This window comes from Pipistrellus kuhlii, unplaced genomic scaffold (assembly GCF_014108245.1).
Source record: "Pipistrellus kuhlii isolate mPipKuh1 unplaced genomic scaffold, mPipKuh1.p scaffold_m20_p_1, whole genome shotgun sequence".
Lineage (NCBI taxonomy): Eukaryota > Metazoa > Chordata > Mammalia > Chiroptera > Vespertilionidae > Pipistrellus > Pipistrellus kuhlii.
Genome location: NW_023425404.1, coordinates 124,728,525 through 124,756,008, shown reverse-complemented (window position 1 = coordinate 124,756,008; position 27,484 = coordinate 124,728,525). Strand labels below are relative to the sequence as shown.

At 48.1% G+C, this 27,484-nt stretch overlaps 1 protein-coding gene across 3 annotated transcripts in view; it reads left to right on the top strand.

The window, feature by feature from the left end:
* Positions 1-27,484, top strand: part of LOC118702396 (phosphofructokinase, platelet) — a 62,464-nt gene that overhangs the window by 10,951 nt on the left and 24,029 nt on the right. For 2 of the 3 annotated variants that reach the window (XM_036408280.2, XM_036408298.2), the window contains exons 2-7: positions 2,827-2,900; positions 20,085-20,162; positions 23,594-23,783; positions 25,079-25,244; positions 25,848-25,892; positions 26,091-26,199. In XM_036408280.2, coding sequence (XP_036264173.1) covers positions 2,827-2,900; positions 20,085-20,162; positions 23,594-23,783; positions 25,079-25,244; positions 25,848-25,892; positions 26,091-26,199 — 662 coding nt within the window. The remainder of the gene's footprint in view (positions 1-2,826; positions 2,901-20,084; positions 20,163-23,593; positions 23,784-25,078; positions 25,245-25,847; positions 25,893-26,090; positions 26,200-27,484) is intronic. The other variant, XM_036408288.2, reaches the window with a different exon arrangement.

Sequence of the window (27,484 nt, the reverse complement as noted above, 5' to 3'; positions counted from 1 at the left end):
TTTTTTAAACTTTATTTTTGGTTCCTGTCACAGTTTGGTACATCCCCTAAGGACTGGAGTTTACATTTTTGCAAATGAGGAGGACATTACTTTCCAAATATTAAGATTCTTACTCAGTGGCTAGATTGCATTGTCCCATGGAAATGATTGTGAAAGTTGTCTTAATTCCCAGGTCTGGCTACCAAAACCAAAACAAAGGCAGAATGAATGGACCCAACTGTGCGGAGCTGTTACTGAAAAAGCAGAACCTGGCCCTGCTCACCCAGCAGCCTGCCAGACCCCTATGCGGGGCGCCGTGTGGATCCCACCATGTGCGTGAGAGGCCACGGGCGAAAACTGGCTTTTAAAAAAAATATATTTAATTTTTTTTTACAGAGAGGAAGAGAGAGGGATAGAGTTAGAAACATCCATGAGAGAGAATAATCCATCAGCTACCTCTTGCACACCCACTACTGGGGATGTGCCCGCCACCAAGGTACATGCTCTTGACTGAAATCAAGCCCGGGACCCATTAGTCTGCAGGCTGCCGCTCTATCCACTGAGCTAAACCGGTTTCGGCGAAAACTGACTTTCTCTGTGATCCTTGGTGTTTGTCCTCCAGGGTGCTCCTCAGAAGGCAGCCACTTCTAGGACAAAGCCCCTGCAGCAGTTTGGGTCCCAGCTGTGCACCCAGTTGAAAAGGAGAGCTGACTAACCAAGTAGGCCCCATCCCAAACAACAAAACTGGAAGGGCAGTTTTTTTTTAAAGTTCCCTTTGGTGCTTCTAAGGCACAGCCATCGCCCTAGGGCGGTAGGCAAACTGCAGCTCTCAAGAGCCACATGTGGCTCTTTGGTCCCTGGAGCGTGGCTCTTCCACAGAATACCACGGCCTGGGCGAGTCTATTTTGAAGTGGCGTTAGAAGTTTAAGTTAAAAAAAATTGGCTCTCAAAAGAAATTTCAATCGTACTGTTGATATTTGGCTCTGTTGACTAATGAGTTTGCCGACCACTGCCCGGGCCTAGGGGGAATTAGGTCATATTTTAAGATAAAATAAAATGAAGACCAAGGTTTGCATGCCAGCTTCTTTGCCATTTATTAATTTTGCTCATGTGGCTGTCAGCTCATCTGCTCAGAGCCCTACCTCCCTGTCTCCCAGGAGCACCCAGGCCCCTGAGGCTGCCTGGTGCATCAGCTCGGGTCCAGTCAGCAGGCTGCCAGTTCCCAGCTAGGGGAAAGGCCAGCTGGTTTTACTAAATCACAGGAGCAGGGAGTGAATAAGGCCTGTGAGGCTGGGCCCTACTGCTCAGAGCGCAGTTCACCTCCTGGGAGCTTGTGGAGAGGACGGTACTCAGGGTCTTTTCTGGGAAACCCCTGGGGCCCTGGAACCCCCATCTGGGGCCGCTGCAGGCAGAGAGGTGACAGGCCATTTCTCTGTGAGCACAGCTTCACCCCAAGAGGCAGGGGGAGACAGAAGCCAAGGAGCTGATGTGAGAATTGTTCAGACCATGTAGGACAGAGGTCAGCGTTGGGCAGGCTTTTATTGCACAGGGATCTCCTGGGCTCACCTCTGGATCATGTCCCCCTTGTCACAGTTTCACTCCTGTCATTTCTTATCCACGTCTAAAACCTCCAATTTGTCGTTCTTTATCCTGCCTTTATGAAGGTCTTCCTACGTCCTGAAGGGAGAAGGTGTGTCAACCTTGGGAATTTTCCCTGAGACAAAGCACTGGTGTGGTGTAGCATTGGGTGGTTAATTTGCCAGTGACAGCGGCCACAGCAGAATACAGGCCTAGACTCAGGAAGCCTAGACTCAGGAGGGACCTTGAGAGCTTGTTTATGAGGTCAGGTCTGAGGGTTGAGGAGGCTCCATGCACACCTGACCCTGTGAACGGGGAGATGTGAGCCTCAGCACGTAGGTGCCATAAACCACACAGGTGTGAGCTGGGGCGGGGCATCTCTTTCCTGTCCCAGATTTATCTGGATTAGGTGTTATTTATAGAACTAGAGGCTTGGTGCACAAAATTTGTGCACTGGGGGGAGGGTGTCCCTCAGCCTGGCCTGTGCCCTTGGAGGATGTCTGACTGATGGCTGCAGGGAGCAGCCTAAGCTGGCAGTTGGACATCCGTAGCGCTGCCTCGGAAGTGGGAGAGGCTCCCACTACCACTGCTGCACTTGCCAGCCATGAGCCTGGCTTTTGGCCGAGGGGCGCTTCCCCCATGGGAACACACTGACCACCAGGGGGCAGCACCTGCATTGAGCGTCTGCCCCCTGGGGGTCAGTGCACATCACAGCAGCCAGTTGTTCCACTGTTTTGTCAATTTGCATATTAGCCTTTTATTATGTAGGATATTGGTTTAATATTTCTTTTTATAAAATAGCATGACTTGTTTTGTATTTAAGGCCACTGATGATTTTTTTTTTTTTTTTTTTTTTTACGCTGGTGATGAAAATGTCTATTTTTTACCTCCTCCTCAAATCCCAGACTGCTGGTCCTTTTCAGTACTATTTTCTTTGAACTTGGCAAACTATAAACGAACACCTGTCCCTTGTGTTGTTTTGTAACTGGAAGGAGTTGCCTGGAGGTTTGTAGGTGGCTGAGCAAAGGTACTCTAATTAAACATGCGCCAGGCGCTTCTCCAAGAACATAAGGATGTTCATCTATGAATGAACTCGCAAATGCCCAGCTGCCTGCTCTGCGTTTCCCTAAGATCCTGGTGCTGTCCCGGAAGCAGTGTGTCAGGCCCGCTGTTCATCCAAGAGCCTTCTGAGAGGTCCCGTTTTCCCGAGGTCGCGGCCAATGCATGCCTGTCTCTCCTCTAACTGCTGTCCTGTCCTGTCCTTGCCAGGTATGAATGCCGCTGTCCGTGCCGTCGTGCGCATGGGGATCTACACAGGGGCCAAGGTGTACTTCATCTATGAGGTCAGTGTCCCCCGGCAGCCCTGCTCTCTCTGGCCCCCGGGATCTGTGCCTCGCACTCCCCCAGAGCTCTCACACCTGCTGGGGTCGGGCCCTGCCGACTGAAACCAGGGTCAGCGCTGACTGCATGTTCGGGGCCAGCAGGGGAGCCCAGCCCCACCAGAGCTTACCCAGGAGGATATGCTGCCTGGTCCAGATGTGCCTCTGTGAGATCTGTGTTGGGGAGTAAGGGGTGGAAGGAGATGAGACAGGCACGAAATTCCATTTTGGTGTCAACTGGTCTTGCAAGATTAATGACCTCAAACTGGTTGTATCTATACTCTTGTTCCTTATAGAAATGATATATGTAGAGTCACTTAAAATGGGATTGAATTCAAATAAACATTAAGATAATTGGGATAAAGCAACTGCTTTGAGCTTTTCATCCTTAATGTAAAGTCCAGTTCCTACTGTTTGTCTGTTTTCTTCCAATGGAGGCCTCTGAAATCCAGCAGCAGTCCTGGCGACGTGGAGGTGGGTGGTGTTCGGGTAGAAGGTGCCAATATAGTTTGGAGCACATGATTTATTTCAAAAATTACTAGGAAAACTATTATTTATGTTTAGGTTTTAAATTTGTAAAACATAATAAAGCTTATAAAGAGGAAAGAAGAGAATATATTTTTAAATAACTTAATTCCTTCAGTATCACTGCTAGTGCTCTATGCTGATTCTTCCCAGTGTTATATATGGGAGAGACTAGGAGGAAATTTGTACATTACTAAAATTACAGCAAAGGTATTTTGTATAGTACATTTTCTACCTACCATTATGTTTTGATGGTTTTCTATATGCTATGCACATCCCACAACTATTGCTTTAAATGCCTATATAACATTCTATCACATTGATGTCTCCACATTTGCCTGGCTCTTTGTTTGCTGGGTCGTTCCTTTGCCAACCCCTGGATTATTTAGGTCCCTGCCCATTTCTGGACTATCACAACATAGCAAGATCCATATTAACATGTGTGGCTCTTCTGTGCTTTGTATTATTATTAATTGGAAGACATGGCCCTTATACTGGGTCCCGATGTGTCTTCACCAGTAATTTCTGAAACTTGTTCCAGCCCACTCAGCACCCTCACGCAATCTCCAAAAGTGGTACCAAATCCACTGGTTCTGTGTGTGTGCCCCTCCTCCGACTCACTGGAGTGGCTGTGTACTAAAGTCCTTTTCTCCTTCTGTGACGTGACTCCCGTGGTCTCTGCTCATTGATCTGAATAACTGTTTGTTTATCGTTTGCTGCAAAGCTGTTTCCTCCCACACTTTGGTTTGCTTTTCTACATTGTGGTTCTGTGGGTTCGGGGTTGTGTTAAAATGGTGGGTCCCATCAAAGCAGTCCCACACTATTGTTCTGTCATTTTCCATTTGGATGTGTTGAGGGTCAAATTGCCCTTGTGGATGTCCGTCCAGGCCCTGGCCGGGCAGCCGCTGTCTCCTGTTCACTGATGTGGAATGAACACATGAGACACGGGGCCACGGGCATCACGTTACTGGCTCTCCTCCCTTTGATGTTTGAGTTTGCACTCAGATGACTGTTCTGCTTCTGCTGAGGAGCATGCATGCATGTGCCCAGCTCCCTCTGCCCTTTTCTTTTATTTGGGGGAGGAGAGGGCATTGCATTCTGCCTTTGAATTGGAGAGAAGACTCCACACCTCTCTGATGGCAATTCCTAACATGTGAACGTGGCTTTAAAAATCTCATTATAACAGGTCAGCTCCTCTTATAATGAACAGAATGTTTTCAGCTTTGCTGAAGATGAATTTACTTAGACTTGGTGGTGCACAGCATGCTCCCCCGGAAACCTTTGATTCAGGGTCTGTGGCCCTCCCCAGTGAGGCTGTGGCCATGCTGAGCTGAAGATCCCTCCCCACAGGACACACTTGGTCTTCATGATGACTCTGCGGTGTGTGCAGGGCAGGGAAGGAAGTCATTTCAGTTATTTTATGGTTAAAAGAACTGACTCGTCCTCCTGAACAGTTTAGTTTCTGAGTTACTTTACTGTTCATCATAGCAGGGTTGGGAAAGAGCTCAAATCTCACAATCACCCCCCCCCCCCAAAAAAAAAAAAAATTCTGGAGACTTTTTTTTAATGTTTTTATTGATTTCAGAGAGGAAGGGAGAGGGAGACAGGGATAGAAATGTCAATGATGATATAGTCATTGATTGGCTGCCTCCTGCATGCCACCTACTAGGGACTGAGCTTGCAAACCCAAATTGTGCCCTGGCCAGGAAACAACCACTGAGCAACACCTGCCTGGCTGGAGACATTTTGATGTCCTATTACAAAGGGTGGAGGCCAGGGATGCTGCACAACATCCCACAATGCACAGGACAGCCCCCCAACAAGGAATTATCTTGCCTAAATGTCAGTAATGCTGAGGTCCAGAAATCTGAATTAAACCAAAGGCCAAATCTGTATTGGTTGGTTTGAATGTTGGTAATTTGATGGTGCTAGAGCTGTTGGCTGTGTGCCTGTCCCATGTTTGGGTACTGAACCTGACAGACAGATTTTAAGAGTTGTTGCATGTGATTTATTTTTATTATTTATTTTTCAATCATAATTGACATAAAATACTATATTAGTTTCAGGTGTGCATCATAGTGGTTAGACATTTATGTAACTTAAAAATGATCACCCTGATAAACCTATTACAAACTGACATGATACATAGTTATTGCAGTATTATTCCCTGTGCTGCACATGACATCTCCATGACCATTTTTATAATTGGCAATTTGTACTTCTTAATCCCTTCATCTTTTTCACCCATCTCCCCGCCTTCCTCCTATCCCACAAAACAATCAAAATGTTCTCTGTATCTATGAGTTTGTTTTTGTGTAGCTTGTTCACTTATTTTATCTTTTAGATTCCACATGTAAGTCAAACCATATGGTATTTGTCTTTCTCTGTATGACTTACTTCACTTAGCATCATACCCTCTAGGTCCATCCATGTTGTCACAAATGACAAGATTCCAGTCTTTTTTATGGTTGAGTAATATTCCATTGTATAATACCAGAGGCCCAGTGCAGGGATTCATACACGGGTGGGATCCCTCATTGCAATCCAGGCCACCTCGGGGGATGTTAGACTTCCAGTTTCGGGTGATCCCTGCCAGACCTGCAAGGATTGGGTGAAACCTGCAGTCTGACATCCCCCAAGGGATGTAGCAGTGCCAAAGCAGCAGGCGGCTGGGTAGGAGCCCTCGCTGGGGCTGGGCACTGCACTGCTGCCACTCATTCCGGCCCCGCTGCTCCTCCGTAGCAGCTTAGTAGTGCTGTCACAGAGGCAGGAGAGGCTCCTGCTGCTGCAACTGTGGTCAGCAGCAGTGAACCCAGCTTCTGGCTGAGTGGCACTCCTGCTGTGGGAGCACACTGACCACCAGGGGGCAGCTCCTCCATTGAGCGTCTGGCCCCTGACTATCAGTGCATGTCATAGTGACTGGTCGACTGGTTGTTCCAGCCATTTGATCATAATGGTCGCTTAGGCTTTTATATATATATAGATACACAACTTTTAAATTTTTATGTTTATTTTTTATTTTATTTTGGGGGTGACTGATTAATAAAATTATATAGGTTTCAGATGAGCAATTCTATAATACATCATCTGTGTATTATATTTTGTGTTCACCACCTCAAGTCAAGTTTCCTTCCACCATCATTTATCCCTCCCTGAACCACATCTTTCTTACCCATTTTTCTATGAAAGGGTACTTAGTTTCCTTCTATATCTTGGCTATTGTAAATAATGCTACAACTGAACATAGGGGTGCATATGTCTTTTTGGGTTAGTGTTTTGGGTTTCTTCAGATGAATGCCCAGAAGTGGAACTGTTGGATCGTATGGTAGTTCTTTTATTAACTTTTTGAGGAACTTCCATACTGTTTTCTATAGTGATTGCACCAATTTATATTCTCAATAGTGCACAAGGGTTCTTTTTTCTTCCCATCCTCACCAGCACTTGTTGGTTTATTAGTGACTAGAGGTCCGATGTGTGAAATTCGTGCTAGACTAGGCCTTCCTTCCCCTGTCTGCCTGCACCAGCTTCCCTCTGACACCTGGAATTCAGGCTTCCCTCTGGCTGCTGGCAGGCACCCAGGATCCAGGGTTCCCTTGCATCCCCAGCTTAATCTGGAAGGACGTCTGGTCTAATTAGCATATTATGCTTTTATTATTATAAATAGCATTCTAAAGGTGTTAGGTAGTATGTCATTGTAGTTTTGATTTGCATTTTTCTGATGATTAGTGATATTAAGTATCTTTTCATGGCTATTGGTCATCAGTATGTCCTCTCTGAAGAAGTGTCTATTCAAGTCTTCTGCCCATTTCCTAATTGGATTGTTTGTGTTTTAGGTGTTACACTGTATTAATTTCTTATATTTTTTGAATATTAGCCCCTTATCAGATGTATCACTGGTGAATATCTTATTCCATTTAGTAGGTTATCTTTTCATCTTGTTGATGATTTCCTTTGCTCTGCAAAAATTTTATAATCTCATTTAAATTTTTTCTTTTGTTTTCTTTGCCTGGAGAGACATATGCAAAAAAGAAAAAATTGCTAAGAGCGGTGTTAAACAATTTACTGTCTTTGTTTTACTCTAGGACATTTTTGTCTAGAAGTTTTATGGTTTTGGGTCTTACATTTAAGTTAATACATTTTGAGTTTATAACAATAAACATGACTATGATAGTGTAAGAAAGAAGTCTGTTACATTTTTTGCATTAATCTGTCTAATTTTTCCATCACTTTGTTGTTGTTGTTGTTAATCCTCACCTGAGGATATTTTTCTATTGCTTTTTTTTAAGAGTGAGTGGAAGGAAGGGGAAGAAACAGAGAGAGGGAAGCAATGTATCTGAGAGAGATACATCAATTTGTGTCTCCTGCACGTGCCCTGACTGGGGTGAGGATAGAGCCTGCAACTGGAGTATGTGCTCTTGATTGAACCTGACCCTCTAACCACTGAGCCAAACCAACTAGGATTCAACATCATTTATTGAAGAGACTGTCTTTACCTCATTATGCAGACTTGCCTTCTTTGTCATGATTAATTGACCATATAGGTGTGGGTTTATTTCTGGGCTCTCTATTCTACTCCTTTGATTTGCATGTCTGTTTTTATGCCAGTACCATGCTGTTTTCTTTCTATTTTTTTTCTTTGCATTATTTATATATTTTTATTGCTGAAATAAAGACTCCTATTGGCCCCCTCCAGCCCATCCCCCTGCTTCAGGCCTTCATCACCCTATTTATTATCTGTGTTCATGGGTTATGCATATATGCATACAAGGTCTTTGGTTGATTACCTTCCAGCCACCCACCTTCCCCTGCCTTCCCTCTGAGATTTCACACTCTTTTCCATGCTTCCCATGCTTCCATGTCTCTGGATCAACTCCATTCATCAGTTAATTTTGTTACTTAGGTTCATGTGATACTTGTCTTTCTCTGGCTTATTTCACTTAGCATGATACTCTCCACATCCCTCCATGCTATCTCAAAGGGTAAGATATTCTTCTTTTTTACTGCTGCTGTCTGGTCTAGTCTACATATTAGGCTTATTATTATAGATGCTTGATGTTGTCCCAGAGGTCTCATAAACTTTCATTATTAAAAAAAAAATTTTGTTCTCTTTGTTCTGATTGGGTATTTTCTGCTACCTTGTACTCCAGACCTCTGATTCAGTCCTCTGTTTCAACTAATCTGCTCTTGATTCATTTCAGTTATTCTATCCTTCATTTCTGACTTCTTTATGGTTTCTAGCTCTTAGTGTAAATTCTCACTGCTAAGTTCATTGAGTATCCTTATAACCATGTTAATCTATAACTGGTAGATTGCTTGCCTCAATTTCATTTAGGTTTTGTTTTGTTTTTTTTTCTGGAGTTGTGTCCTATTTTTTATTTGGGGGATGTTTCTTTGTCTCCTTATTTTGGCTGAGTCCCTGTGTTTGTTTCTTTGTATTATTAGGTAGAACTGCTACATCTCCCTGTCTTAGCAGAGTGCTCTTATTTAGTAGGTGTTGTGTGGGTCTCAATGGTGCAATCTGTCTGAAAGAGGTTCTGGGGAGTGTGCAAGTTGGGTGGGGTGCGGCCTCAGGGTTTCACCAGGGCGGGGCTAGTGGTGTTAGCTAGGTTACTGAAGAGCTCAGATTTGGTGCCCACCTGCAGCTGAATGAGAGAAGGATTCAACAACACTGGAGAAGGCTCCTCCAACCCCTGCTCCTGTAGCCCTCGACTGGAAGCTAGTGAATTCAGTTCTTCCTGTATGTGTCTGGTGTTCTTGGAGCTGCTAACCCCGTGTTGGAGTTCAGAGCCAGGAAATAATGGGAGCCATGAGTCTGTGCTCTGGCCCTTTAAGAAGAATGCTTGGGACTTCAGCAGCTCTCTGTCTCACTCAGCCAGAAGTGATGGGGACCTCTCTTCCCAGCACTGGAACCCTCAGGGGGCACCTCTCAGCTGAGATATCCCTCTGATTCTTAATCATACATGGGTGTGGGACCAGCCTGTTCCAAATCCCCACCCCTTCTACCAGTCTCAACATGGCTTCTTTTTTAAATCCTTAGTTAGAGGCCTTCTGGTAGCTAAACTTTAGGAGATTATCAATGATGGTTTTTCTATAAGTTAGTTGCATTTTGATATGGTTGTGGGATGAGGTGAGCACAGCATTTACCAGAAATTTTATTTTTTGTTGTTGTTGTTTTTATTGGCACTCTGACTTGTGGCTGTCTGTCTGTGTTCATTGATATTTAGATGCATACCAACCAGTGTCTACCAGACTCCCACATTTCAGAACATAGGCATTGAGATGGAACAATCACCCGGTGTGCCCATGTCCACAAACCTTTGAGCTCCTTTGGAGGCATCTTGACATAGAAAAGCAGTTTTTTCTCTCCATTCTCCCCAGAACAGGAGGGCTGCAGGGTCCACTTCCCTCTGAGGTAAAGGGGTCTTTCTCCGAGGACTTGTGGGGCCACATTCTTCAAGTCCTCTCTGCAGGGGTGCCCTCTGCTTCCTGCCCCTTCCAGCAGGGGGCAGTGAGGAGGCCTGTGTCTGAGCAGACCCATCTCCGGTAGGGAAATCCAGGACATTCTACAGTCACTCCATTGGGAAGATGCCATGATTCTAGTTTTCATACTAACTGTTTTATTGGTAATTGGCACCTTTGATGGAGGGCGTCTCAGGGCATCCCGGTGATTGCAGCAAGTGTGACTTGGCCTTAGGAGTGATCATGCCTTTGACGTGCTTGGCTATGGAGGGAAAAGGGCACAGCTTGCAGACAGAGGCACTTGTACTGGAATCGCCTGTCTAGAGATGATGCAATGCTTCTCATGACACCCCTCCCCCGACTCTTAAAGAGAGAGAAATTCTAGGGAGTGGGATTGGTTTTAGTGTCTGCCCTCCCTGAGGGATCACCCAGTACCCCCTCAGACCCACAGGACTTCACAGTAGTGGTCAGTGTTATCTCATTGAATTGAAATAATTTGGGTGCCATCACCTCTCCATGACAGATGCGATGAGCCTGTATCTGCTATTCTGCAATCCGAAAATGTCTAAGCCTGTCAGTGTTTCCTAAGTCATTGGGCAGCAAACCTGGGTGACGCTGCGTGCAATTCTTTCTTGCCCACCCTGGACTGTCCCTCAAATGGGAGGAGGCAACTCCCCCCGAGACAGCACCAGCTCACACATGCTACACTGTCTGAGGTGCTTACGGTTCCAGTTCTGGCACATCTCCCACCCCATGAGTTTGGAGATGTGATTATGAACCTATATACACATCCCAGGGGGTAAATAAATTAACCTTTCTGGCCCTGTTTCCTCATCTGTCCAGTGAACATCTTATTCACCCTTCCTGCACTTGGAGAGTGTTGAGCACAAGCTGGGCAAAGGGGGTGTGGGACTGCAGGGTGGGGGTGGGGGGTGAGGTGTGTGCCTTTGACTCCGTTGGTTTCCTCCAGGCACAGAATCGGTGGTGTGGGGAGCGGTGAGGGCTCTGAACTGCATTCACTTCTCTAAAGACCTTCTCAGAGCTGCAGATGTGTCCACATGTTGTGGGTTACCTTCTACACCACACATGAGAGCACTATTGGCATTTGTAGGAGATGATGGGAGGGTAGTGATGGGATGTCATGGAGGCCAAGTTACTTGGAGCATCCCTGCCTCTGCCATGAGTAGCCCAGACCACCTCCCAACCCCCACACCACAGACAGGAATGTCTACAGGCACTCAGGTGTCTCTGCTGAGCCAACTCTTCCTCCTGGGGGGCCACTGGCCCAGTCCTATTTGGGTTCAAATTTAGGAGATGTTAGGGTTTATTTTTTTATTTTTTTAAAATATATTTTATTGATTTTTTACAGAGAGGAAGGGAGAGATATAGAGAGCTAGAAACATCGATGAGAAACATCGACCAGCTGCCTCTTGCACACCCCCTACCGGGGATGTGCCCGCAACTCAGGTACATGCTCTTGACCGGAATCGAACCTGGGACCTTTCAGTTCGAAGACCGACGCTCTACCACTGAGCCAAACCGGTTTCGGCGAGCATTTATTTTAAAAAAAAACATAATTCAGTGACGTATCCAACATGTTTATCCATTTATACTCCAGCTTTTTGTTTGTTTGGTTTGTGTTGTTGGTTTTTTTAATCCTTACCCGAGGGTATGTTCATTGATTTGAGAGAGAGGAAGGAAGAAAGAGAGACAGAGATGGGAAAGAGAAACATTGATCTGTTGCCTCCCATACATGCCCTGACCCACAACCTTTTTATGTACAGGACAATGCTCCAACCAACTGAGCCACCCGGGCAGGGCCATTTATAGTCTAGTTTTTAAGTCTAGCTAGAGTTTTCAAAGTGACCCACACACCAAAACAATCAGCATTACTTTTTGAAATGCAGGGGTTAGGGTTTTCTTCTTGAGCAGAAAATGTGTGGAAAGTGAATGGATCCGAAAACATGGGTGTTTCTGTTGAAGGTCTGGCACTGGGTTTGTTTCGTCTGGCTGGGCGAGCAGTGAATCTGGGGCAGCACCACGTGTGCTGCCTGCCCAGCCCTTGGGCACTGTTCTGGACGGGCCAGGGTGGGGCGCAGTCAAGCTGATCTTTCCATTTACTGAGCCAGTTGTTGATTTTTTGTCTACCTTTGAGGCTAGGACATTTTCCCCTTAGAAACGTACAAGTAAGTGGCTTTACCTGATTGGTGACGGCAAGGGCAAGCACATCACATGACTTTGCAGAAGACTGCATTGGGGAGGCCTGCCCTGGGCTTGGCGGATCAGACAGACAAGGTCGGGAGCCCTAAATGACCTACCCGCGCTGTCTGTGGCTTAGTGTAATAAATGGGTTCAGAATCCCATTGGCTGAGGTGTTTCTGCAAACTTGGGGAGTCATTATCATTACAGCTCCTCAGATGGGACTCCCAGGACAGGAGCCATCCCTCTATAACGCCTGGACAGCTGGGCGTTCAGGGCAGGCCTCGGTGAGTGTCAGCCGGTCTCGCCTGCCGCTGTCCTCCCCTGAGGAGAGGCTAGGAACAGTGCCCATTGCTTTCTGCAGCTCTCCTCTTGGTGTTAAAAAGGAGGCATTCTACCTGTCAGAGAGGCAGAATTCCCTATTGTGAAAGAAGAAGGGCATTGGAACAGCCTCGGGAGCCAGCAGTCTGCTTTTCCCAGGCCGGCTCAGGGTCCTGCTCAGTGAGTGGCTTTCTTCCTGGGGCTCTCTGCAGACTGGGTTTCTTTTTCTCCCCTTCCTTTCCCCTCCCCATCTCCTTCCTTCTTCCTTTCCCCCTCCATTCCTTCCTTGCAAATTTGAATAATCAAATTTAATCCAAGCTGCACTGGGCTGGGACTCTGACTACAATGGCCTGCCTTTACACACTAATAAATAAGCTTTAAATGTCAGTTATTAGGTCGGCATCATTTCCCCCTTTCTAACAAAAACCTTCTCTTTGCCATAGGGTCATTATTTCTCTTCTCAGATACGATGTACCACTTGCTGTCAGTTTTTATTTTTATTTTTAATCCTCACCTGAGAATATGCTTTTATTTTATTTTATTTTATTTTATTTTATTTTAGAGACAGAGGAAGGGAGAAGGAGAGAGAGAAAGCTCCATGTTAGAGAGAAATATCTATTGGTTGCCTCCCATATGCACCCCAACTGGGAATCAGACCCACAATCTGGATATGTGCCCTGACCAAGAACCAAACCCACAACCTTTCAGTATACGGGATGATGCTCCAACCAACCTAGCCACACTGGCCAGGGCTTCTGTCACAGTTTTTAAATCAAGAAATGCTATGTTGTGTCCAAATAAAACAACAGCAACATGAAAAACCTCTGCCTTTTGCAAGGAGGTCAGTGCAGAGAGACCTGACGGCCACCACTCCCTGTGGGGGTTGGAGATCTGAGTTCCGTCTGAGCCTTGGACCCTGTGGGCAGTGATGGGTGCTTATGCTCCCTGAAGGGACCAAGAACAGGTTAGAATAGGGGTGTCGAACTCAATCAGAGAAGGGGCCAAAATCTAAAATCCAGCCTAAATCGCGGGCCGAATGGTTTACTGAACAATCATAAACTGTCATTGTGATGGAAACGCAGCGGAGTGCAGTGATGACAGCGCGGTGCGGGCCACATTGCAAGGCCTGGAGGGACGGATTTGGCCCGCGGGCCTTGTGTTTGACACATGTGGGTTAGAATGTCAGGGTTGACGTCTGGGGACTCATCTGGTTCTGCCCCAATGTCCAGTTCAGCATCTCTCTGGCATAGCTGATGGGCGGATGTTTATGCTAAACTCTCGCCTGGCCCTTCCCCCTGCCATGCAGGCACGTTACAAGGTTGGTTGAGTTTCTTAAGCTAATGCATGAAAGGCAGGCGACCTCGGTCTCTGCACCACCCCGATTCCCACGGGAACCTTGGCTGGTCGCACTTGGAACAATGAGCAATAGCGAGGACAGTGCTGGCTCCCCGCGGACGCTTCCTGTGGACGAGGCCCTCACACCATCAGCGCGGTGCTCTCCGCTTCAGACTACATCGGGTGACCGCCAACATTCAGTGTGCAAATCTCAGAGTGGCCCATCTCTCTCCTGCGTGTCCACCCCCCCACCTTGGCCCGCCTCCCCTACTGCTATCACCATGGGCTGATCACATGCTTGACTGTGAGGTGACAGGCTCTCTCTGCCCTGGAGGCTGGGGGCTGGCTCAGTCCTGCTGTGGCTTTCAGTTTGTGACTTCCCTGGAACTGTGCCTGTTAGCTGTAGCTTCAAGAAATCCAGGAATGCCGGAGGGAACCAATAAATCGTGTTGGTTTATTCCTTTGATTCCACAAGCCCAGGGATTAGGGCTGTACAATGACCCGTGGTGTTCTAACATGTTTGAAGATTTTTGAGTTGGTGAATCTTGCCAAGGACAAATCCGAAGGCTACACAGGCATTTTCCCTGAAGAACTGAAATCAGGGAGTGCAGTTCCCTGGACCAGAGAGTCCGTGCCTTAGAACCTGGTGGGCTCCGCAGGCTCTGGATGGGAGAGGAAATGCATGACCGGAGATTTAGCACATGCATTTCCTGTGGGCAAAGTGAACTCATAATCCCTGAACTCGGAATCACTGACCTGGACAACTTTGGCCGCCTCGCTTTCAGGCACACCTTGTTGTGCGCGGTGGCATTTATTGCACTTGCCACTGGAGTGGGGTGCAGAGCCCACCCCTCCAATTGCTTGCTCCCAAGTTCTGTAAGTGAAATGCTTCAGTTTAATAAGGAATAAACCAGGAAAACCTTACCCCTAGAGCAGTGATTGGCAAACTGCAGCTCACAAGCCACATGCGGCTCTTTGACCCCTTGAGTGTGGCTTTTCCACAAAATACCACGGCCTGGGTGAGTCTATTTTAAAGAAGTGGCAACATTTTGGCTCTCAAAAGAAATTTCAATCATTGTACTGTTGATATTTGGGTCTGTTGACTAATGATTTGCCGACCACTGCCCTAGAGGAAACAAAAATACGCATTTCCTCGGAAGCAGCAAAACCCCTGGAGAAGTCTCTGAATGCCGGTGATGACAATATCTAGAAAATACTCATGGTGGTTGGAGTCTTTGCCATTTAAACAGTGAGTTGTCACCTGAAGGATGCAGGGAACCCAATCTGGAGAGAGCATCGCAGAGGCGACGAGACGTGGACACCTGGAACAGATGCATCCTGAAAGAAAAAGCCTACTATGCGTAGCGCCAGGCTGCAGTTTCCCTCAGGTCTTCAATTTAAAACACACACACACACAAATCTCTTACAAGAGAATGCCTCCCACGGATGGACTAGCTTTTATTCGTTTTAGAATGGATGTAACATGTCTACAGGCAAGTCAAACTGAACACCATGTGGTCAAAGGAGTCCACGTAAACCGTTCCGCGATACATCTGGCTAAGGGCCTCCCCATGAATGAGGACCGACAGGAAAGGTAGTGTTACTTTAGCTCAATATCTAAGTGTGGCTGTAAAATTTTTATGGTTTTGTTTTTCTTATGTGAGTCATAGAACTGGCTCTGAAGGCAGTTCTTTCACAGGAGAGTTTTAGAAAATGCCTTAGGCTCCGGCGGTACCGGAGCCAGTGGCCAGCCTCTCCAGGAGGTCACTAGGAGAGGTTTAACTGGGGCGCATAAAGGGTGGCACTCCTGTGCAAAGTCAGTCTTCCTCATTTGGGAACAGCTTCCTCCTGAGAGGCTGCCCCACACTGAGGTGGTGGTTATTGTTCAGATATAATGTGAGGTTAGTGCTCTGCCACTTGAAGAATGAGTCATTCCCCATAACCTGGCCCACGTGCGTGGGCAGGCAGCGCTGGGAATGCAGCCATCCAGAGATCCTCCTCTTCCTTCTGCACCGCTGCTTTACCATATGTGTCTCCGCCACACGGGATAATTAATCACTTATGTCTGGGGAACATTTTACTTTCCAAAATATGTGTAATGGTTTGTGAAACTGCTTTCTATGCTCTAACTCTGGAAACAGAAAGGATTTCTAAGTGTTTTGATTGAGTCAGGATTTCCGTTCTCAGGCATTAGGGCACCTACTCAGGGTCAGATCTTATGTGGTGTCTGACGAGGTATTGCAGGAATCATCTGGGAGATGAATCCGTCAGTGACATCTGTGTCTTCCCTGTAGGTAACTCTGCAGCTCAACGGCTCTCATGCCACACCTGTTTAGTTACCTAATGCACAAAGGCACAGAAACTGCTGCCGGCCATCGGTGTGGGCTGGGAGGTCTCCACTCTCTTCCCTGTGGGAGCCTGTGGTCGGTGCAGTCAGTCGTTTCCCCTCCTGCTCTGCCCAGGACAGTCTGGTTGAGGCCTGCCATCTGGCCTAACTAATGGTAATGCTTTCTCTCCTCAGAAGTACGCAGGTTTGGACGATAAGACGTCATCCCTTTCTGTAGGGCTTGTTTCAGCACAGGGCTGAGCATCTGAAACGTGGCCCTGGGCTCCAGGCCTGCTCACATGCACCTCCCTGCCCGGGGAGCTTCATAGCACTGAGAGACCAGAACTCAGCACTGCCCCCATGTGCAGACTCTCCTAATGGTCTCCAGCCTCAGAGGGGCATGCTGCGCAGCGCCACAGTGTTTGGGAGTGCAGGGGTGGCAGAAACAAGTCAAATGACAACCCTAAGACTTATCTCCCTTTCTCTCTCTCTCTTTCTCATCTATCTCATCTATTATCTATCTACTAGAGGCCTAGTGTATGATATGTGCACAGGTGGGGTCCCTCAGCCTGGCCTGCAGAGATCAGGCTGAAACTGGCTTTCTGACATCCCCCGAAGGGTCCCAGATTGTGAGAGGTTCTGAGTGTGTCACCTAAGAACTGCAGCTGCCAACTCATTGCAGCGCGGCAGTTTCTGTGTTGAGCGTCTGCCCCCCGGTGGTCAATGCACATCATAGCTACTGGTTGGAGCACCTGTCTCCTGGTAGTCATTGTGCATCATAGGTATCTTTCGAGCAATTGGACATTCGCTTAGGCTTTTATATATATACTAGAGGCCCAGTGTACGAAATTTGTACACAGGGGGTGAGGGGGATAGTGGTGTCCCTCAGCCCAGCCTGCACTCTCTCTAATCTGGGACCCCTCGAGGGATGACCGACTGCCAGTTTAGGCCCAATCTCACCTTTCACAATACAGGACTGCTGGCTCCCAACTCCTTGCCTGCCTGCCTTCCTAATTGCCTCTAACCGCTTCTGCTTGCCAGCCTGATCACCCCCTAACCACTCCTATGCCAGCCTGATTGATGTCTAACTGCTCCTCTGCCAGCCTGTTTGCCCCCAACTTCCCTCCTTTGCCGACCTGGTTACTCCTAACTGCTCTCCCCTGTAAACCTGATCACCCACAACTGCTCTCCCTTGCAGGCCTGGTCCCTCTCAACTGCCCTCTCCTGCTGGCCATCTTGTAGTGGCCATCCTATATCCACATGGGGGCAGGAACTTTGACCACTTGGGGGCAGTCATCTTGTGTGTTGGAGTGATGGTCAATCTGATATTATTCTTTTATTAGATAGGATAGAGGCCTGGTGCATGGGTGGGGGCCAGATGGTTTGCCCTGAAGGATGTCCCAGATCAGGGTGGGGGTTCCCTTGGGGTGTGGGTCAGTCTGGGTGAGGGACCCTGTGGTGGTTTGCAGGCTGGCCATGCCCCCCGGCAACCCAAGAGGAGGCCCTAGTATCTGGAATTTATTTACCTTCTACAATGGAAACTTTGTAGCCTGGAGCGGAGCCAAGCCTTCTGCATGCTCAGTGGCTGCCACCATTCTGTTTGGATTTGTTTACCTTCTATAATCGAAACTTTGTAACCTTGAGTGGAAGTTTAGGCTGGCAAGGGCAGGTGGAAAGTTTGGCTTCTTCCATTGTCAGAGAAACCCAAGCCTGCCTCCTACTCTTTGTGGCTGCAGCCATCTTGATTGGGGTTTATTTGCATACTCACTCTGATTGGCTGGTGAGCGTGGCTGGTGGATATAGCAGAGGTATGGTCAATTTGCATATTACTCTTTTATTAGATTAGATATCTCATCATCTGTCATTCATTTATTATCTATTCATCTGTCATCTACCTGTCACCTAGCTATCTGTCCATCATCTATTCATCATTCATCTATCAACCATCTATTACCTACCTATTTATCCATCTGTGTATCTATCTACTCATTTGCCTATTTATTGTTAACATCCTATGAAATAAGACCCTGGGGGAACACTCAGGAGGAGGAGAGAGCTTGGTTTTTCCTCTGGTCCTGGAGCCAGGGATGTTGTGGGCCTGGTGTAGCCGCTGTCCCCGAGGTCGCTCACACACCAGGGTGCTGCTTAAATAGCGGCTCTGATAAATGCTCCCTCCCTGGAGGGAGCCTGGATTCAGTCACTCTCTTGCTTATCACTCTGCCATCCGCAGTGCCAGCCACATTGGCTCTATACTTCAAATGGAATAGGCTAAAGCTGCACGCTGTGAGGCTTACACAGCAGGGAGATGGGAACAGAGAGATGGAAGGGGTCCTTAACGTGACAGAGGTGTGCTTGGGGGAAACTGCATGGCTTTCCCATGAGACAGTGGGGGGTTTTGGCCACCTGAACTAGCTGTCCTGGGGGTTGAGGACATCAGGGCAATCAGGGGCCAGGGCCTCAGTGACTGCAATCTGCAGAGGCACTCTAAGGCAGTGGTTCTCAACTTTTTTAATGCTATGACCATTTAATACAGTTTCTCGTGTTGTGGTGACCCCCAACCATAAAATTATTTTTTGTTGCTACTTCATAACTGTACTTTTGCTACTGTTAATGAATTGTAATGTAAATATCTGTGTTTTCCAATGGTCTTAGGCTCTACAGTAGCGGTTCTCAACCTGTGACCCTGCCTGTCTGCCTGTCTGGTCACCCCAAACTGCCCCACCCCACTCCAGCTTAGCTTAGTCACCCCTCACTGCCCACTCCCTGCTGGCCTAATCACCCCCAACTCCCCCCACCCCCTGCTGGCCTGGTTGCCCCTAACTGCTGCCCTTCACTCCCCCCACCCCCGCCGGCCTGGTTGTCTCTTACTGCCCTCCCTGCTGACCTGGTCACCCCCAACTGTCCCCCCTGCCAGCCTGGTCACCCCTCACAGCCCCCCTGCCACCTGGTCATAGGCAGCAATCTTTGTGAGGGTGTGAGAGTTAATTTGCATATTACCTCTTTATTATATAAGATAGTATTTCATCATATAAATATGCTAATATAAAATGTTACATAATCTATTCATTATATTATTTACAGATATTTTACATTTTTAAATATATAAATTAATCCATCAGCAAGATGCCTATACTGTTGATTAATTTATGCACAAGGCTCCATACTCAATGGGCATTTCGTTATTAAAAATCTTTATTCTTTTTCATTTCCTCTTGGCCCTCACTAGGTAGGGGACCTGAATTCACAATAATAATCTATTATGATAAGCCTTACTAAATGGTTAGTTTCTGGTTTGTGCCCTGACCAGAAATCAAACCATGACCTCTAGGTGACTCACTTTCATTTTATCTGGAAAGTGAGTCACCTAGATAAAGATGCATATGAGCTTTCTATATTTTTTGATCTTATATAGTCTGTGGGTAAAAGAGAGATGCATTTAGAATTGAAAGGTGATTATTTTGGGGTTCCAGGCAAGTGAGCACTTGTATCCTGATTTACTCTCAGTCCCCTGGTATAGTAAGATGTCACTAATGGGAAGGAAGAAGACTGAATTCAGCTGTGCTTATAAATCTTATTGTATATATAGCAAAATCAGCATGGGTCTGCCTGGGCAGACGGGGGCCATGACAGGAGTGTTTCAGGTATGCCATGTGACTGACACCAGGTTGGTGTTAAATGACAGACAGTTTGGGGGTAAGTCCCTTTTCAATCTCTCAGGCACCATTAGGCAATAGGCACACTTGGTGTTCCCCACGGTGCCCTGGATGAGTCTGGGCTGACATTCCCACTCTTAGAGATGAAATTCAAGGGGCTTTCCCACTACTGATGACTGTGAGTGGCACTCATATGGACTGTCTGCAAATGCTGGGCTCCTGGGCACTTACCTTCATTGTCACTGGTATTCCCATTTCATGTAGTTTAGGATGGATTAAAACTACAACAATATTTACCCAATTTTTAAACGGTTTGATTCTCTCCCCCAGGGCTACCAAGGCATGGTGGATGGCGGCAACAACATCATGGAAGCGAACTGGGAGAGCGTCTCCAGCATTCTGCAAGTGGTAGGTGCTGGGTTCCTTAGGTTGTTTCTCTCTGTAAGTCACTCTCTGAGTTTGGAGACTTTTGTCCTAATACTGCTGTCAGGCTTAAAACAGGTCAGTGTGCTGCCTGGCGACAGGAAAGAAAACATTCTTAATGTGTCTCTTAAATTTTGTAGAAGCACTTCACATCATACAAATGGAGGAAATATCCTTGCAATAAAAATGTTATGCATAGTAGCTAGCGTTCCTCGTGGTACTTGTAGCAGATTTGGGTATGTACACCAGATTCGTGTTGAAGCAGCTTTGATTTGTTGGTGCTGTGTGGTTAGTGGCAAATACCTGTGCCTGTTGGGTTTTCTCGAGTTCCTGGGCATCAAGATATCACAGCCTGGAAGAGATCCCAGCCAACGGCTCCAAGGGCCCTGGGTTTGCTTGTTTATTCATTTTTAGTTTTTATTGATTTCAGAGAGGAAGGGAGAGGAAAAGAGTGAGAGAAATATCAGTGATGAGGGAAATCATTGATCAGCTGCTTCCTGCATGCCCTACACTGAGGATCAAGCTCGCAACCCAGGCATCTGCCCTGATCATGAATCAAACCACGACCTCCTGGCTCATAGGTCAGTGCTCAGCCTCTGAAACACCTGGGCCTGGTGGGCTGTGGGTTTAAAGGGCAGGTGGCACCCTGTCCTGGCCTGCTCCAGATGGCATGGATTTCTTTGATGTGCTCAAGCATGAGGTCACCACCACTTTAGGCAAAGAAACAGTTGCTCACTTTGACTGTAAAAGATGCCTGCCCAGCTGTTTCATGTTTATACTTAATTATACCTAATAAATTTCCAGAACACTGTATAGCTTAACAAAGGCCTCACACAGTTGAGAAAAAAAAAAAAAAAAAGAGCTCACATGGCAAGAAAAGACTTCATGAAGCACTGCTGTAGGTTTACTTTTGTAGCATATGTATTCATCTGTGACTCCTATTGAGCACTTTTGTAACATATTTTTATCAATTTCAGAGAGGAAGGAAGAGGGAGAGACAGAAACACCAATGATGAGGAGGAATCATTGATTGGCTGCCTCCTGCATGCCCCCCACTGGGGACTGAGCCCACAACCTGGGCATGTGCCCTGACTGAGAATCAAACCATGACCTTTTAGTTTATAGATCAACACTCAACTACTGAGACACCAGCTGGGCCTGTTGAGTACTTTTATAATAGAAGGAATAAAATGGATACACTGCTGTGAAGGTGCTAGAGCAGTGGTTGAATGGATAAAACAATTATGAGAAAATATATGAATATTATTTAGTCATATAAGAGAAGGAACTCCTACAATGTGGGACACAGTGGATGGATTTTGAGGGCATTATGTTAAAGCAGTTAGACGGAGAAGGACAAATACTGTATCATCTCACTTATATGTAGAACCTAAACTCATAGAAGCAAAGAACAAACTGGTATTTGTCAGGGGCTAGGTGGACAAGGATATGGGGAGATGATGGCCAAAGGGTAGATGAATATATGCTTGCATCTCAGTACAGCATCGTGACTATCCTATATAATAAAATGCTAATAGACTGAATGACAGAATGACTGGTCACTATGATGCTCACTGACCATCAGGGGGCAGATGCTCAATGCAGGAGCTGTCTCCTGGTGGTCAGTGTGCTTCCACAAGGAGAGTACTGCTCAGCCAGAAGCCCTGAGCCAGGCTCACAGCTGGAGAGCACAGCGGCTATCTGTCATTGGATCCTCTCCAGCCTCTACAGAAACGCTGGCTTAGATCTGCTCCCCATCAGACATCCCCTGAGGTCCTCACAGACTGAGGGTGCAGGCCGGGCTGACCCCCCCCCCCCCCCCCCGACCTTCGAGTGCATGAATTCCATGCACTGGGCCTCTAGTAGTTAATAATTCTGTATTATATTAGACAATAGGTCTTAAGTGTTCTCACAGCACACACACAAAAGGTTACTATATGAGGTGATGGGTGTGTTAATTTATTTGATTGTGGTAGTTATTTCACAGTGTGTACATATATAAGTCATCATGTCGTATACCGTAACCATGTTCACAATGCTGCATTATACACTTGAAATTTACTAAGAGAGTGGATCGTAAAAGTTCTCACTACAAAAAAGAAAGGCAGTTATGCAGACTGATAGATGTATAAACCAATCTTGTTGTGGTAATCATTTCACAGTACAGGCACCTATCAACTGAGCACATTGTGCACCTTCAACTGACATCATGTTTGGGGGATGATAGTGATGTGTACGTTTTAATACCCATCACAGAGCGATAAGTCTGACCGTAGACCTTTACGCTATGTCTCCTTGAAAGAGACGGGAGGAAGTTTGGCACCCACCAACACGTAGGTAGAGTGATATTTGCAAAAATCTTGTTGTCTGAACTCCAGACAATGAGCTGTGTGTACAGGATGCATTTCCTTTGTCCTGTTGTGATTGTGCAGAAGACAGGAGATACAAGTGTGGCTGTGTGTGTGTGTGTGTGTGTGTGTGTGCTGCCTACTTAGCCAATCCTGGTCTCATCCCTGTGGCTCTGGCTGTATTATCTTCACACCATCTATCAGCTGCTGACTTACCTTCCAGTTGTTAGAAATCACATGGCCCTCTCACCTTTGCTCTGAGCCCTGCAGCTGCCACCCAGGCTCCATGGCTGTGCTGAGTCATCACGCCGCCCCTGCCACACTGACCACTGTTGATGAGTGAGCTCTGTGAAGTGAGGGTGCACTTGAAGGCGTGCATGCAAATTCCAGATTTATACGTGCATCCCTGAGGCATGGCAGGGAGCCCTGCATTTTTCTAACTGCAGCTAGGGATTCTTCATTTATGAAGACCCACGTGGGAAAACTCACAACTGAGCTCTCTGGAAACTGGGATGAGCCAGCCTCATTTAAAAAAATATTATTTATTTATTTATTTATTTATTTACAATTTAGCCTTTAAGAAGAGTTAAAGGAGATATAATTGGAAATAAATCTCTTTGGTGTGCAGCTTCCTATTTTGCCTGTGTATCTGATAAGTTCTGAGTAACAGAGGGGAGCCTGTGGCCCAGGCCTCCAACTGGGTGCTCTCTGACCCAGGCTGATGGCAGCGCTGGGCTGGCTTAGGCTCGGGGCACTGGCAGAGCTCAGGGTCTGGCTGCCCCAACTGCACAGCCTCCGGATGGCTGTCATCACCTCGCAAACTCTTGTCTGCGTGTTTAGCTGAGTTTGCTCCTTGTTTCCAGACCCTACTTCGGCCCCCCTGGGCAGGGAGCCAACGTCTCTATCCACTGAATTCCAGAAGGAGCTAAAAACAGAGGAACTATAAACTCCCACTGCAGACCAACTGTGGGAAGTCCTGTGTCCGCACCAGCACCCACAGGCGCTGATCTGCCCGGCTTTCTGCACAGCTGCAGGAGACAGATAACTAGGATTTGGTTTCCTTCCCAGGGCGGGACCATCATTGGCAGCGCCCGGTGCAAAGCCTTCCGCACCCGGGAAGGCCGCTTGAAAGCCGCCCACAACCTGGTGCAGCGGGGCATCACCAACCTGTGTGTGATCGGCGGGGACGGCAGCCTCACCGGGGCCAACATCTTCCGGGAGGAGTGGAGCGCGCTGCTGGAGGAGCTGGCCCAAGACGGTGAGTCTCTGCCTTGCTCTCCGGGGTTGGCTGCCCTGTCCTGTTCCCAGCCCCGCAGAGCGCTGTGTCTCAGACCCGCTGCCTGTCTGACCGTCCCGGAGGTATTGGTGGTGTCAGATCTTAGTCGCCGCCTCAGAATTCAAATTGGACCTCAAAAATAACAATAACAAGAATAGTACTTAGTTCCCTGTACTGTGGTGTGGGAGCCCCTTCTACTCCCGCGAGGTTCAGAGTTCCTGTTCAAGGTTCCGTTTCTGGAGAAGGCTGCCCACAAATGAAGAGAGGCTAGAAAAGAGTTAATTTGGGAAAATGGGGAGCAGGTGGAAGTCCACCTCCAGGGGGAGGACTGCCTCCCCCCTCCGCTCTGGCCTTGCTCTTCCTTTAATTGAGGCTATGGGAAACACCCATATCCTTTTGGCAGGAAATTCCAATAATAGACAATCAGCAAGAATTTACATATGATTAACAGGTGGAGGTTGCTTTAACTACCAATGTCTCAACTATTAATAAACAATGAGTGAACAGCTCCAACCATTCAGAGAAATTAAGGTTGACCAGCCTTCCGTATTCCCTTTTCCCATTTCTCTATTAGTGTCAATGTGGTAACAGAGTTGCTACATAATTGTCTTTAATACAAAGTCTGAGCAGGGAGTCTCATTGCTGGAGCTGGTAGCCGCACTAGTGGCTCACAGCAGGGGCCTCCCCGCACCTCCTGGCCTCCTCAGTTTGGGCTGACGCAGGCTGGGGGTGACACCGAAGAGGAATAGCCGCCCAGGTCCCTGCCTGAGCTGCCCAACCTCGACCACTCTGAATGGTAGTAGGCACATCTGCTCACTCTGTGGGAGCTGGAAGTAGATATGACCACCTGGTGGGCTGGCTTCCCGGGGGGCCTCTGACGCATCAATGTGATAGTTATGTCATATCCTTCACCACTTTATTCTGTGATTGAGATATTTCCTTAGTAAGAGCTATGCTGTTCTCCTGGCTTTACCCACTGATGGCAGCGTGCGACCCCTCCCTTTGAGTTTGGCAGCCCTGTGCTCTCATCTGCAACAGCTCCCAGCTTGCCAGCACCGCCCTGTTGTCTGGCATGGATTTCTGTGAGGGTAGAGGATTAGGTCATGGAGAGTTTCAAAAAAAAAGAAAAAAAAAGAAAAGAAAATCAATAGTTAGAAAACACATTTCGAGTCGTGGGTTTCTGTCCCCCTGGCCGACCTGTCTCCCAGCTATGGAGTGTGTGCCCGAGGGCCCCGGGGTTGCTCCCCGTGACGGAGCCTGTGGCTGTGTCCTCACAGGCAAGATCAGCAAGGAGGATGTGCAGAAGCACGGGTACCTCAACGTTGTGGGCATGGTGGGCTCCATCGACAACGACTTCTGCGGCACAGACATGACCATCGGCACTGACTCGGCTCTGCACCGCATCATTGAAGTCGTGGACGCTATCATGACGACGGCCCAGAGGTAGAGGAGGTGCAGGTGGGCGGGCACGCTGGGAGGGTGCACAGAGGGTGTTCTGGTGCAGCTCTTGTCGCTTGAGTGTTAGAAATGGTGCAAAAAAAAAAAAAAAGTGTTCTCGGGTTCACTTTTTATTTTCAGTTCTATGACGTTCCTTCCCTCCCTCCCCCATTATAGAAGGAAAATGTGTTCATGGGAGAAAATTTGAAAGACAAAACTCATCATTATCTTAAGTTCTGCTGCGTTCTCAGGCAGGAATCGCGGGAAATAAAAGTGTGGGTGAATGTCGCCACAGCCCTTGTTAGAGACGTGGGGAGGCATCCTGCCCCCCATGTTCCTTTTCCAGCCTCACGCACCCAGGTGTGGATGACGCTGTAAAATGTGAAACTGGGAAGGGGCAGCCCGAGCCCCTTTACTCACAAAAGTTGAAAAGACCCTTGCAGTAGCTTTTGCTTCTGTGGAAAACGGGTCCTGTTTTGGAAGCTGGGGCTCCTGCCACAGTCACTGAACAGCCCTGCCGTGTGCATGGCTCTGGGGGCGCCTGTGTCTCTGTGTCCCAGCTCTTCCTTCCCAGCCTCGGTGGGTGCATGTCTCCTTTCTCTTTTCCAGCCACCAGAGGACCTTCGTTCTCGAGGTGATGGGGAGACACTGCGGGTACGTATGTGCAGACATGATCGGGTGGGAAGGACCTCCCCCCTCCCCCTGGAGAGCCCTGCACCCAGTGCCAGTGCCCCGGGAGGGTTCCCCAGGGTCAGTGCCTCCCATGCAGGCTTGGTGCTCTGTCCACCCCGCGGTTCCCAGGCCCCGGGTGTCTAGCGGCAGCCTGACTGCATCCTTGCTATTTCTGTGCAGGTACCTCGCCTTGGTGAGCGCCTTGGCCTGTGGGGCGGACTGGGTGTTCCTCCCGGAGTCTCCGCCGGAGGAGGGCTGGCAGGAGAGGATGTGCGTCAAGCTATCAGAGGTAATCGCTCTCTGCTTCCGGGCGCTGGCTGTGCCCGTGAGCGTCGTCAGGGTTTTCAGTCTGGGAGGTGTTAGACAGGTGGGAACATCGGATGCTCGGGTGAATGGCAGTGGCAGGTAGTGGCTGTCCACAGGGGTCTATGTCTCAGGCTGCAGAGTGAGGCAGTAGAGAAAAGTGACAACCTTTCCGTTTTTCCATGCAAAGCACCGGCTAGGTTAGCTCTCATGGAGGAGGTGCTGTGAGATTGCAGCTACTGAAAGATAGCTTCGGGGGGTGAATGTGTTTCCTATTTTCTCTCCACTGATCTGTAGGAAGACATGTGTTCTCACTCTGATCTGAATTTCCCTCCACACTGGCCCGGGCTACGGCACGTCTCTCAACCGGTGTCCCCTCTGTGTGGGGCTTGAAGTCGGGTTGGCGCACCGCTCTGGAGCCGGCACTGTAGAGTACTCCTTCCTGTAAAACACATCTCCCACTACAAGGCATGTGAGGTCTCATGTGAGACACCAGCTTTCAGGACAGAAACCCCAGTGTGAGGAGTTCCCATGCTCTGTGTTTACAACCCTCTTATGACTGGTCGACAGGGAACCAATGTAAGCCCATGGCACAGGCTAAGTGCAGTGTATACAGCAGGCACTTCAGCACTGCCCGCACTGAGGACACGAGCAGTAACGTTGCAGTCACCTTCAGGGTGTCGGATTCAAAGGCGGGGATTCGCAGAAAACACCAAATAAGCTTTGCTGACCTGAAGCCCCAGGAAGGAAACTGTCAGCCAAGCTGCACCTTGGCTTGGAAGTCGGGCCTTGTATGAAGTTGGAGCTCTTAACCGGAAACAGGCCAGAGAAGGCAGGGCGTGTTCAAAGTTCAAACACTAGCAAGGAAGTGACAAATGAGCTCATCATTTCTGGGTCTGACTTGTGCATGGGGCAGTGTTCTCTGCCAACCAGCTGGTGCCAGGAGCTACGGGGCTGGTTGCGGGAGAGGTGGGTGGCCCTCCTGGACGGACGGGTAGGTCTGTGTGCTGTGGAGGACACCTGTGTCATCACCACCTCACGGGACATTGTGTAAGGTCGCAACCCCCAGGGGCTATGCGTGTCTCCTCCAGCTGTCCTCCTCCCTGTCGGTCCCCGGCCTGGCCCAGGATGGCAGCCTCAGGGACCAGGAAACACACCCTCCCCATCAGTCGATCAGAGGTCGGGGCTGAGGCTGTGCGTCTTAGGCGCATGTTTCCGGTTTGTCTGTTATTTCTGTAGCTGTGGGTCTTGTCTGCAGGCTTTGTAAGCTG